Consider the following 13,077-nt stretch of genomic DNA (forward strand, 5'->3'; position numbering starts at 1 on the left):
TTAATATCCTTAATGAGGAAAACGGCTTGTTTCCTTTAACTCTACCTCTGAGTGAATTTAGAAAAAAGAGTAAAATATTAAAATCTTGCAAAGTAATAAATGTGCAGTAGAATTGATCACGTCCCTTACCTTTTCCCTGATTCTGAATCTAACCAATGCGGGTTGTTATCGCCGATAATGCCACTTAAAAATCACCGCACGTACGGCCTGAATATCCGAACATGAAAATTTTAAACAAATAAGGTCTCCTCCTAATCAATACCGGAATATTAAAACTGACATAGCTAATATCCCGGGCAGAATCCGTGACCCTTATTCCGCAATTTACTGCCTTCTATATTTTGTCATATATCCTCAGAAAGATGATTATCTCTCCGACTCTAATGGCGTATCTGTCGTAGAGCGTCTTAAGCACTATTGAAGTGGTTATTGGAAGGCACACTTGTTTTTTCTTATTTCAGAACAATTTTCACCGAACGACCACCAATCTTGTTTTTCGCGCAGATAAATACTGATCCGAGGTTAAATTATGTTTTGTTTGATGTTCCGCGAGCTACGCATCTGCAATTTACATGTTATAATTTAATTTGCGAATACAATTAATAAAATTAGACGCGGAAAGTTGCGTAAATTCGCAACTCGCGAAGGCGGGAACACAAAGAGAAAGCACTAAAGCTGGAATAATTGGATGGAGGTGTGCGGAATGAGCGAGATTTGGATTGATTGGATAATGACAAGGACAACAAATTTTAATTAACTATTAGTTGTTTTAAGAATTACACGAAACGGTTTATTTCGGGGATATTAGGAACACAGACAAGTCGCTGATAGGTTGGTAATTTGTCATTTTATTTTCGAGATTATGATTTATGAAATGGAATTACATGAGCATGTTTCTGTTGAAAATAAATTGTATTCAGGCAGGGTTTTAAAATAAAAATGCAACGCATTTTAATCAACCAAATTGTTTATTACAAAATAGCATTTTTACTCATTAACACATAATGGCAAATCTAGCAAATGAAAAGTGGATTTATTTTCGTAATTAGGATTCACACCAATGTGGTGCTGTGGCAAAAAATTCAGTCCAAACTAACAAAAATAAATTGCTTCCATAACTTATTTACTTTTAATTAAAATCACTAATATTTCATACTTATAGAGAGGGTTTTGACAAATTTTAATATTATAAAATAGTGGTCTCATTTTGTGGTGCAATAAAGTATAGACACATCAACTTATTGCTTCTTTCGCTGTGTCTGTGTTTTAACTTTTAAGCCGGAAAGGTACGATTGATTTTTTACTGCTTACGTAATAGTAGTTGTGTTTTCAAACAAACTGAAATTAAAAAAAAAATAATGTTTTTTTAAAGCTTTTATTCAAAAGATGCACTAAAAAGTAAAAAAATAATGTTTTTCTAGCAGAGGAAAATATTTTTGCTTACAAATTAGGATTTTAAAATTTATAAAAGCTTTGAGAATAGTGCTCAATTTAATAAAATAACCCTGTAATACCGAATTGTTATGACTTATGTCCGTTTTTTACTGCTTAGGTAATACTATTTAAAACAAAAAGTATTTTCAAACAAACTGAAAACTGAAAATACAATATTGGTGTATAGATTGTATCAAATGCTGGTACAACACCAAATTTTTATCAAATTATCATTGAATAAAAAAGATTAGATAATACACAAAAACATTTATAAGGAACAATTATGTCCCCACAATTTTTCAGTATGATAGAAGATGTTAGATGCTAAAATTAAAAATAGAGACTTGACTGTGTTCTATTTTTGCATGAAATGTAATTTAGTTCAAAAATGAAAATTACGTAACTCAGCTGTAAATAACCATTAGCTTATTTGCGATAAAAAGCATAAATCGTGTTTTATTTTTCAAATTATTTACACGCTGGATTTTTAAACAAAACGTTATAACTAACATTCATTTCGAAGCAAAAATTATTTTTGTAAATATCTGAAATGTGCATAAATAAATACATAAATCATTTGTTTAATTTTGTTGTATGCGCCGGGTAAAAATTTTCCGTGGCTTGTTATATACATATTTTCATTTTTTTTTTGGTGTAGTCAATTATTAGTAGATCATTCATAATTGTTTTTTTGCCAAAGTTGGTAGAGCTTTTTATTTCATTTGGGAATTACGCCAGCATCTGCAATAATCTCAAACCCGTACACTTAACTTCTTTGCATTGGAAATTACCAAACCGTCCGGTGATTACTCATGCGGATGCACGTCCTTAAATTTTATTGGCCGAAGTTGTTTAGTTAATTACATCACGCTGTAAAACCCGAACTCCGTCAAACAGCAGTCTTGTTTAATTTATAAGAATTTCCATATTAAAATTAAACTCAGTTTGTCCTTTTTAATTATTCCCGGTCACAGGTCTCATTTATCAAAGAATCGATTACGGCCGTATATTTAACTTTTGTTAACTTTTAATTGTAAAGAGTTTGCCTAAGCGGATCTGCTCTTTCTCTCGGCCCTCGATGCACCTTTCTCATTATCGCCTCATTAGTTAAAAACGCGACGAAATGATTCGATTTCCCGAATGGAATAGATGTGAAAGCCGATTCCGAACGAAATGTAATTTGTACAAAGTATACGGCTCTCAAAGGCTTAGCTGAGATACAATAAAATCAAAGAGTGTGATATAAATTTTTTGTTTGTTTCGAAGCTTTCAGCTGAATAAATCTTATATTGACCTCGCGTTTTCGCCAAAGGCAGGTGCGGGGTCCACATAAAACTTTCGAATATAAATAAAATAAGAGATGAAAATTTCAAGGCTGAACGTAAATCAAATATCGAATCGCCAAAAACTCGCAACCTTCTTGTTTTGTGACTCGTTAGGCGTGATTGGCGCCAAATTATCCCGATCCACCTCTTTGTCAGCTAATTTCAGAACAAATGAGCCAATTTACATGAAACTTGCTTGAGTTTATGCACGGAGAGCTTTTTTACAAAACAACATAACTTATTGCTGCGGTTCTAATTAAGAGAGGAATATTATATGGTGAATAAATCTGACACTACAGGCACTAAAACGCTGCTATTTGCATTGCTGTATGTTACACTAGGGGAATTTTTTGCGGGCTGTAAATCTAAACTTGCCCAAAGATTATACATTCGTATCTTGAAGAAAGTTACGAGACGACCAGACGCCAATTAATCTTCAATCTTTGAACTTGGATCATTCCTCGGTTGGGAGCTCAGCCACAATAACTTTGCCAATATGTGATTAAAGTGATATTGTCAAGTCAGTTTTCTTGTTTGGTACATAAAGTTTTTATTGCCCGGATTCTCACTCCGTTTATTACGACAAGCTTTGACTAAATGTGGATTTCTGAGCTTACTAAACATTATGAAAAAATAAATATTGTTTTGTTCGTAATACCCAGTGTTACGTATTGTTTATCAAATATTTGTTTTATTACATGAAATAAAATACTCGTTTTATGAAATGAAAAACACAACAAAATAAAATAATCCTTATACCACTAGTACATTTTTTACCCAAAAACTACTAGTTGTAATTCAAGTTATGTAGAAGCACAATGTAGTTCAAAATGTTTTTTTGTGCAAATGTATTTAGTAGCAAAGCAAATGTAGGTAAGTTGATCCAAATAATGCATTTTGAAAACGTTAAGTCTTATGAATATTTCAATTTGAATGCAGCAGAGTTTATGTTGTGTTTGTTGACTTTATCCAGTTACAACCGAATCCTCATCTTGTTTGAAAGGTAATGATTTCTTTCACTCTGTAGCAGTAATTTTATTTACTGCAACAGCGGTGGCTATTTGTTCAATTACTCCTGTAAATTTTCTTCTATTTTATTTTATCATTAAAAATACGTCTCGCAAGCTGCGACAATTTATTTTATAGTTATTTCGTGAAAAGGTTTTGTCGGTGTCGTAAACTATGTCGCTAGAATTAAAGAGTGAAATAATTTGTCCCGCAAGACGTCGACAATATATCTTTAAGCGAAAATGCTTTTCAAACGAGATATAATCCCTCGGAAAAAAGGACTAGCCCGAGTACATTTTTTATTCCGTGCTGTCGGTTTCATCAAAACTTGTATAGTATAACAAAGGCTTTTCTGAATGCGGAACTGCTGTCAAAAAAGAAAGAAGTACTTTTATAGACTATCAACAGACAATGCGGTCGCTGGAGGAATTTCGAAATTTAATTTCCTCAATGTTTCAAACCGCTGTCACTTAATTAATAGATTCTAAGTGTCACGAAATCCACCAACTGTTTGTCTAGCAGCTACAGAAATTCCAACTATGCAAGAAAACTCACCTTTAAAGCGAAAAATGTGGGCTTGAGGAAACGCAGTGCTATCTGAAAATAACAACAAAAATTTTATATTTTTCAAACAGAAATATTGTTTATATTTGATCAGATTCTCTCGGCAAATATTTTCGTTGCTTTCGAAAGAACGGAAGTGAATCGTTTAGGTTTTATTAAACAAGGAAGAAGACGAGCCACGATTTGGTGTTATCACAACTAATTATAAGTGAAATGATACCACAAAACAATTTATTTAATGGAAAATGTATTACGTCCGAATGACTAATTGTTATTTATAATTGAAAGTAATTATAGGGCAGAAATAATGCAGTTTCCTCCCTTTTCCCAAATTACCATCAATCATTTCCTATTAGGGGAGGCTTTTCATGTTTCACATGACCAAAACGTGTTTACGCTTGTATTCATATTTCTGCTTTCGCTGGATATAATGCCTTTAACTGGATGTAACGCACCGGAATTAAAAAAGTGTATTTTTAGGATGATTCAAAAAATACCTGTGTATTTTTATAGTGGAGATTTTATTTTGCAGACGAACACAAAATAATACAATTAATAGTGTTGTGTAAATAAAAAATTCAGCGAAATAAACTCTTTGCCATGTAATACAGACGATCTAAGAACTCTAGTAATGCTTTTTTAAAACTGAACCTAGGATTATTAGTTTTATGTGTGTTACGTATGTGATGTTCAGTAAAATGAAAACTTGTACAAAAATTAAAATAACAACGTAAGTTCATATCTTGATGTTAAAGTTATTAGGACTCCTGAAAATAATATTAAAATTAATTGGCACAATAAACTAGCATGTTTTTTACGTCTTTTTAATATTTATTCTTCAGCAAAAAATTAGTCTTAAAAAATGTCTTAAAATTAACACCATCAAATATATTGAAAAAATAAATAATTATCCACGTAATTCAGTCAACAAAATTTTACATGATAATAAGAATGCCCAATTGAAAATGTTAAATAGTAAAAATCCTGATTCCACAACTTCTTCAAATAAAATTAATTGTTCTTTTAATATTGTATATTAAATTAATATCCCATTGATCGGAAATAAATTAGAAAAAGTAACGTAGTTTATCGAATTAGTTGTAAAACGTGTGATGCAATTAATATTGGATAAATTTAAAAAAATTAAAATATAGTATAAAAAAGCACCAATATGAATGTAGATAGTATAACTTACAATGTAAAACTAATCTAACAGTCTTAGCTAATCATGTTAAAAAAACAAAACATAGTGTGATAGTGTTAAATTCTTGATGAAGAATCACAGATTACAGACGTCTGAAATAATATATTTATATCCAGACAAATAAAATATTGCTGTTAAAAACAAATCAAATACTGATAAACTTAGTAAAATTTACAGATTCCTTATTATGAAAATGTAATAACATTAGAAAATTATAGTTATCATGTTTTTATCATGTTTCGTCTTGTCTTTTAAGTAGTAGTATTGTGACTAGGATTTTAATTATATCCTTTTTAACATTAATTATATCTATTTGTGACGTCAGGTTATTTTGGTTATTTACTAATAATTGCAATAATTATACTAATAATTTATTATTTCAGGCACTATTCTGAAATTTAGGGCCGGTTTCTAAAAGTTTTGTTAAAATTTAATTAGTCGTTAAAAGTTATCAACGTCAATGGACCAATCAAATTTGTTCAATTTGGTCACGTGATCTCAAAACCGACCCTTAATGTTAAAAATGTAATGATTCAAATTTTTGGAGTTTTATTACTAATTAAAATAATAGTTTCAAAAATTTCGATTAATGTTTTTTCAATTTTTTATTTGTTCGTTGTTGATAATGACAATGACACGTTCCACTTATCTTAAAATATTTTTGAACTAAGAATCTTTTCAGTTGGTGTCAAGACTCGGTGGTGTGTGCATGTGTTTTTGTCATTAAGTTATTATATGTCTCAATTTTGTTAAACTTTTAATTAAAATTCAAAATTTATTTAGATTAATTCTTTTAATATTCTCTTCCAAGAATTTGAATGTGTAGAAAGATTAGTAATTAATTTAATGTAATTAATCATTTACAATCATTTTTGATCACTTTGTATTAAAAATACAATGTGTTCAAAAATGATTGTTCATCTAGTCGACTATGGAAATCAAATTCGGTGTTCCGCTTCATCCAAATGACTATTGTAGTTTCTGAGTACGGTCATTTCTGTCAAATCTTTGAATAAGCTTTTTACTCATTATTCAGCGTCCTTCGATAAAGTTGTGTCAAGGATAGAATTTGTCTTAATTTGTCTTTTTTATATTCCCGTTATTTTTGTTGTTATATATTTTTTTGTTTTTGAATACCAAGCTTTTTTCCATTTTTTGACGGATCTGTCACTTTGACAGCATTCACAATTTAAATTAAGCTGCACATTACATGGATGACTTCATGAACAACCATTTTTGAACATATTGTATGTATGTTATGTAGCCTGATGATGTTTACTGCAAAAACAAAACGTTGTAACTCGTCTTTTTAATTAAAACCTTTCAAGGAAGGTAGCCCTAGCGTCGTTAAATTTTATTACAATCAATCAGTCAAGGACGGTAATATTGATAAGTCTTCAAATAGTAACATTTACGGTAAAAAAATAAGTATTTTTGCCCTTTGTCCCAGTTTGAAATTTGTTTAGAGCAACGTATGCTCAAAACTGAGTAAAATTCGCAGTTAGCAGTTTGAAAACTTCTCGTGATGCCAACAGTGAATAACAAAAGTTTGCATCCTCCATAGCACTCGAGCACAGAAATGTAATCTATTTTCACTTTGTACGAGAGGCAACAAATGCAATTTTGCCAGCAAAAACTGTGCAATTTTCCTAATTAAAACCTAATACTTGGTGTTTTCTAAAGCGCGTCATAAATATGCATTTGGTAATATGCGGAATCGTCGTTAATTATTCTAATTCGTCAGCGTTCTCCAAACGAATTGTAAATTTTGATTAGAGTACTTGTACGCCATGACTTTAAATTAATTACGACTGTCTTGAACTTTTATTATGTTCTAAGCGACCCTTCGTATTTTATGTGTAAACGCGGAAGCGAAACACATTAAAAAGTATGTCAGGATGGAGCACATAACGACTTAAAAAGCGGAATTTTAGAGAAAAGTGGAGATAAAATTTGCATTTTTGCTGCAATTATGATACAGCGTAACTGCAGCGAACTATCAAGCAAATTTTCGACCAACTTTGGAACTTATTAAAAAGTTAGGGTCCGAAGTTGCGGTGACCTCCCGAGACCAGGACGATTAAACTTTATACCGATTATTTATCAATAAGGCAAGTTTGTAATTAATTTTTTCCACTTGGGCCTCCAGCGTAAACCTCGGATTAATTCGGGCCATTCTGTGGCTCTAATTTATGCAAACTGAGTTTGTAATTAATAGTTGTGATAAAAATCTCATTTAGTGCAGAATAAACAAGCTTGTTTTCGGGAAAATTATGCCTTGTTTGGGGACTTGAATAATTCCTTGTATTTTTTTAATAAAGAAGGGGAACAATCAAAGTTAAAGTGAAAGAGTTGCGCATTTATTGACCCTTGAAATTCAACGACAAATTTCAGGGTTCAAGTTTTACGAGCAAAATTAACAAGGGAAAACCTTTATTAAACATTTAACTGGAAAAATGCCTGTAAACTTTCGACAACAGGAAAGAAACATTTCGTTAATTTTGATTAAACATTTTATGATTCGCAACATGAGCGAAATTTTAATTAAGTGACAAAAAATTTTGTTTGAAAGTTGCTAGATTTATAGACAATAGATTAGGGAGAGATATATTAAAAACGGACCACTCTAGCCGAGATGTTATAAAAGTTATAATTGAAAAAGTTTCACTTCCGATGTAATTTTATTTATCAGCCTTCCGATGATATCTTGTCCAAATACAAGTAAAAATTTATACTTTTTTGAGTGTGGTAGCTAATATAGTAAAGCCCCAAATAACTAATCCTTTGTTTGGTTGTCGAACGAGATAAATATTTCCCGTCGTGCGAACTAGATCTGATTGGACAACAAAAACAAATAATGAAAAACCCACCGGTGATGAATTTATCACAACCTCGAAAACAACTCGATTTTTCCGAATTTCTTCACACGGTGCGCAATCTTAATGTGGAGATAAGAAGGGTGTCGGAGTGCTTACTCGACTCATTTATTTAACTTGAGCAACTTGAATAATTTTCATTCATTTTTCAACGAGGATGGTCTGTGGCATTTCGTTTTCATTAAATCAAACAATATTTTATAAACCTTTTCTTTTGGACGGCTGCGGAAGACGGGACAAGACAAATTTCGGTACTTTAGGCTCCGCTGTGAATACATTTGGCAAGTTGGAGATCACATTTATAAAGTTCCTTCAAGTTCGTGTCAAACATCCATCGCGTTTGCTTGTTAAATATTGATAATGGGGCCGAAAGCTCGGCGCCAAAAATTGGAGCTTTAACACGAGCGAGAATTCGAAATTTTAGGACTGCACATGTAAAAATAGTTATAAAAATAAATGATAGGCAATAAATAATCCATACTCTCACATGTCTTACTTCGACCTACAGAACGCTCTAGCTGTCTAATTTACAGGACTTGAGATATGTATTTAAAAACACTATTTTTTGTAAAAAATCAAAAATAGGCTGCCATAAATAAAATTAAAATTGTAATTATCTGCTTTGTGCTTGTTCATGTCCGATAATATTCTAAGTTTATTAGTTTATTTGCCAGTCATTCGTTCAATATTCATTAGTTTTTTATCGGGCGAATGTAAATAAAATAAATAACACCAAACGCGAAACACAAATATTAGATTTCACATTCGACATGTTCCTGAATTAATTTAACTATTGTTATATTTACGGGAATGTTTGATAAATGTGAAAATTTTTCACATTTATTTCATTTCGACGCACAAAGCGACTTGTTTATTAAAATTTTTCATTGTCATGTTTAGGAATAATGGCCTGCAATTGGTGCACGTAAACAAAATGCACATAATTTCTAAACGTGTTGAACTTGAGACCTGTTTATATTTCGGGCGATTGAAATTGAACTCAAACAAGCACGTAAATTGCCGCAGAACTTTCGAGTGTCTGACACCTAGAAGTTTTTTCTACTTTGAAAGTTTTTATTCATGGAGTATAAAAATAAGGAGCATATTTGTCAATTTTTCGCCAGGAAATTTCTCTCGTTAAAAAGTTCACCGAATTGTTGTTTTTAATTAGTTTGGAAAATGCACTGCATTATTTATTTCATGAGTCAGTTAAACGCAAAATGACTAAATTAAAATATTATCACCGGATTAATGGACAGTTCGGCTTTAGGAATGCATGCGGATAGTTGGACCCCCAGATGAAAGTGTTTTTCCGAACCTTTGTGTTTCCTTTGTTTCATTAGTTTTTACCGTTGGGAAATAATTAGCAAGGCTTTTTACTCCAGTCTCAATAGCCGGTCGTTATCCAATTCTGTTTTTCCCGACCGTTTTATCTAAAGAAAACTAAAAATTCGAGGCTTAAACGCAAATAAGGTCTTCGATTTGTCTAAAGCTCGTGTAATAAATTAAAGACCGAACTTCTCTTAACTCATTGTTCTGCCAATACTGGTCTGCAGGCTCTTTATAATTGAGTTGTGGTGTTTTAAAAAATTACCCACGGTTGAATCGGAGAGAGTAATCCTGTATCCTGTAATTCCTGCAGCGGAATCGGCCGATATTTCGAATAAAAGTATCACAGATCGAAATATTTTAGAACGAAATTTTTATTGTCATAGTTTATTAGATTCCGATTTTTGCGATAAAATTCAAATTTTTGTTCCGTACCGAAATGAGATTAAAATGTAATAAATTTTGCATTTTTTGCATACGTAAAATCCGATGCGAAGAGGAACAGGGATAATCGGCATTTTAGCGCCAGAGTCGGAATTTCAAATCAACTAATTTTAATATCAAATTATGAAAGTTGTCTAGAATAGTGTTTCTAAATTATGCTAGCTCTCGGATAAGGGTTTTAATATAGGAAATGACGGCAATTTATGAATTTTGAAACAACTTGAAAAATACCGATGTCTACCTGAGAAGATGATTATAGCGGCTAGACTAAGGCAAGCAACAGGTGCAATTGCTTCACCTTTTCATATATACTTACCCATAAATTGATTTCCGGTTTGAAATTTCATATTTTGTGTATAAACTGCTTTGATGTGTCTCAACCTAAACAAACTTTTAATGCTTCAACTTTAAATAAAAACATAGAGTATTCACTTTTTATTAAATTGTACGTAACAATGTAAGTGAACCATTAACCGCATTTTACAGTTTATAAATATTTAAGCTTTTGCCAACAGACTATAAAATAATAGCTGTTGTATTTTGACAACATATTTCGGCCACATATTTACGAAATGCCGGAGAATTAACCATTATAAAATTATCTCCATATTTTATAAGTTTAATAACGTGTTGGGTCGAGCAAAAATTGCCTTGGATAGTTTTCAGTGAATTTTCTCAAATGACCCAAGCAACGTAATTCATCCCGACGTCCTTTTAGATACAATATAATTATCCTATGAATACCTACACATAATGCACCCCCATTGTACGGTCGTGATTTATGCGATAGACATAAATCTCGGGGCTTGCTAAATTTTCCCGGAAGATGCTTAATGATTTGGCCAATTTTAAGTAATTGTTTTTACTCCTACCACCACATACGCGAAGAGCAATGTTTTGTCAAGGAGGCAAAAATATTGCGTTTTTAATCCACACTTGTTATTAAATCGTCGAAATTCTTTATGCAAACAGTGAGTCCTCTCTCTCGAAATTCTTAATTTTATATCTCTGTGAAATTCAAATTTTAAATGCAAATTTCATTCGATGAATCCTCTAAAGACCCGGCTATGTAAATAACCGAAAAGATCAAAATAAGTTATTTTAAAACGAAAGTTGTAACCGTTGGATTTTTTATTTTCGTTTAATGATTGGAAGAATCGTTTTCACGTCTTTCGCTTCTTTTTCTGGTGCTGATGCGCATCTCATCGATCAATCACTTCTGGAGCAGTTAATAACGGCACGTTTATTTCGTTAAAATAAAAAAGCATTGAAATTGTAACAAAGCATTGAACAAAGACACTCGAAGTGTCAGGGAAATTCAACAAGCCTAAAAGTTATTTCGCTAAACTTTCCCCAAATTAAATTACAATCTTTGAAACGTTTCTATACTTTCTATTAAAGCAACGGTATTTAAACTTGAAATTTCGCGTCGACTACAAATACTTAACGTTTTCTTTGCAAACCTTAATCCACTTGTAATTCATTTACCGGAGTTTTCGATTGTTCCAAGTGTGAATGCCGAAACTTTTATAACTGTTTTTTTAACGTACAAGCTTATTTGTTACTCGATATTGATCAAAAATCGGTCATTCAGTAAAATTAATGGTAGTCATCAAAAGATTATCATAATTAATTTTCTTGTAGCTCGTTGTATGATGCTGATTAAAAAGGAAGACATGGTTGTCTAATAACCGTCTATTGCATATTAAATTGGGAATCCTCGACACCGCAGGTATCTGCTAACCAGAGATAAATTACAGTTCACGTTTGAATAAATTACTCGGAAATGTTGCTTGCCACCGTTCAAGCAACCCTATCCTATTTTATTTTTAATTCGATCGAAAATAAACTAATTAACTCAGAGAGAGTGACAAATTTCGTTGCCAATTAGACAAATGTGAAGCAGTGTTGCTTTAAAAATGTAAAAAGAATTAATTTTTTAAACAATAATTTTAATCGCTAACCCGGCGCATCCACCATAATGTTTCTGTATTTTGTATCAAATTGTTTGGGATAAATATTAACTATAACACATAATTGTGCTTTGTTTTATCATATATAAAATATTGATTTATGCAAGTGCAACCTATTTAATAATTTATTTTAATTAAACTGTAACATTTCTAGTGACTTTTCATAATTTATATAAATAACATCCACACTTTAATTGACGGCACTTTATGTTCAAATTAATTTTACGATAGGTAAACACAAAATTTCATTTGAAATCAGTCGTTAAGTACCCTTTATACATTCCTATTCTGTTGTTTTATTGCTTTCTGCACCGAATTTATGAAATATTTACATTATAAATCCACATATTGCTTATCATGTTTTCTACATCCACCTTTTACGACCAGTTTTTTCTCGGATTTTTTAGCCATAAATCTTCTTTATGGTCATTTTATTATTCCAACTAGTTTTACGGTGAGTAATTTTTAAACAGTTCGGTAATAAACTAAACTGAATTTCGCACATTATTTTTACAGCGCACTTACATTTGTTTCGTTTAACAAGCAAGTAAGCTTCTTAAGCAAATTCGAACGGAATTAATGGAAGTGATTGGCACAAAAACCGTTTGATATTTATAAACAGTCAATTAGTGTAAATCAAATTAATTGGTCGCATCGTCAAATTTGATAACTCCACCATCTGGTAATTGTTGAGTCGTCGACATCTAATAAATCCAGCGTACAGTGTGAAAAGAAGACCGTCAGACTGCAAACGCCCGGTTTGTAATATTACGAAGGAAAAAAACAAATAAGAAATGATAGGGTGCGACAGACAAGATGAAAAGGCAGGCCGCAACATAATAAGTTATATAAACTGTTCCACGTCAAGCATAAAAATACTACAAAGCCATCTGAGGTCCATCACTAATAAAAATGACAGC

At 31.6% G+C, this 13,077-nt stretch overlaps 1 protein-coding gene across 5 annotated transcripts in view; it reads right to left on the bottom strand.

Annotated features, from left to right (window-relative positions):
* LOC659026 (zwei Ig domain protein zig-8) overlaps positions 1-13,077 on the bottom strand; it is a 64,448-nt gene that overhangs the window by 36,026 nt on the left and 15,345 nt on the right. For 4 of the 5 annotated variants that reach the window (XM_015981838.2, XM_008197380.3, XM_015981839.2 and 1 more), the window contains exon 3: positions 4,323-4,364. The exons of the other annotated variant lie outside the window; for it this stretch is intronic. In XM_015981838.2, the coding sequence (XP_015837324.1) occupies positions 4,323-4,364 (42 nt within the window). The remainder of the gene's footprint in view (positions 1-4,322; positions 4,365-13,077) is intronic. 5 annotated transcript variants of the gene reach the window in all.

Source organism: Tribolium castaneum, chromosome 3 (assembly GCF_031307605.1).
Source record: "Tribolium castaneum strain GA2 chromosome 3, icTriCast1.1, whole genome shotgun sequence".
NCBI lineage: Eukaryota > Metazoa > Arthropoda > Insecta > Coleoptera > Tenebrionidae > Tribolium > Tribolium castaneum.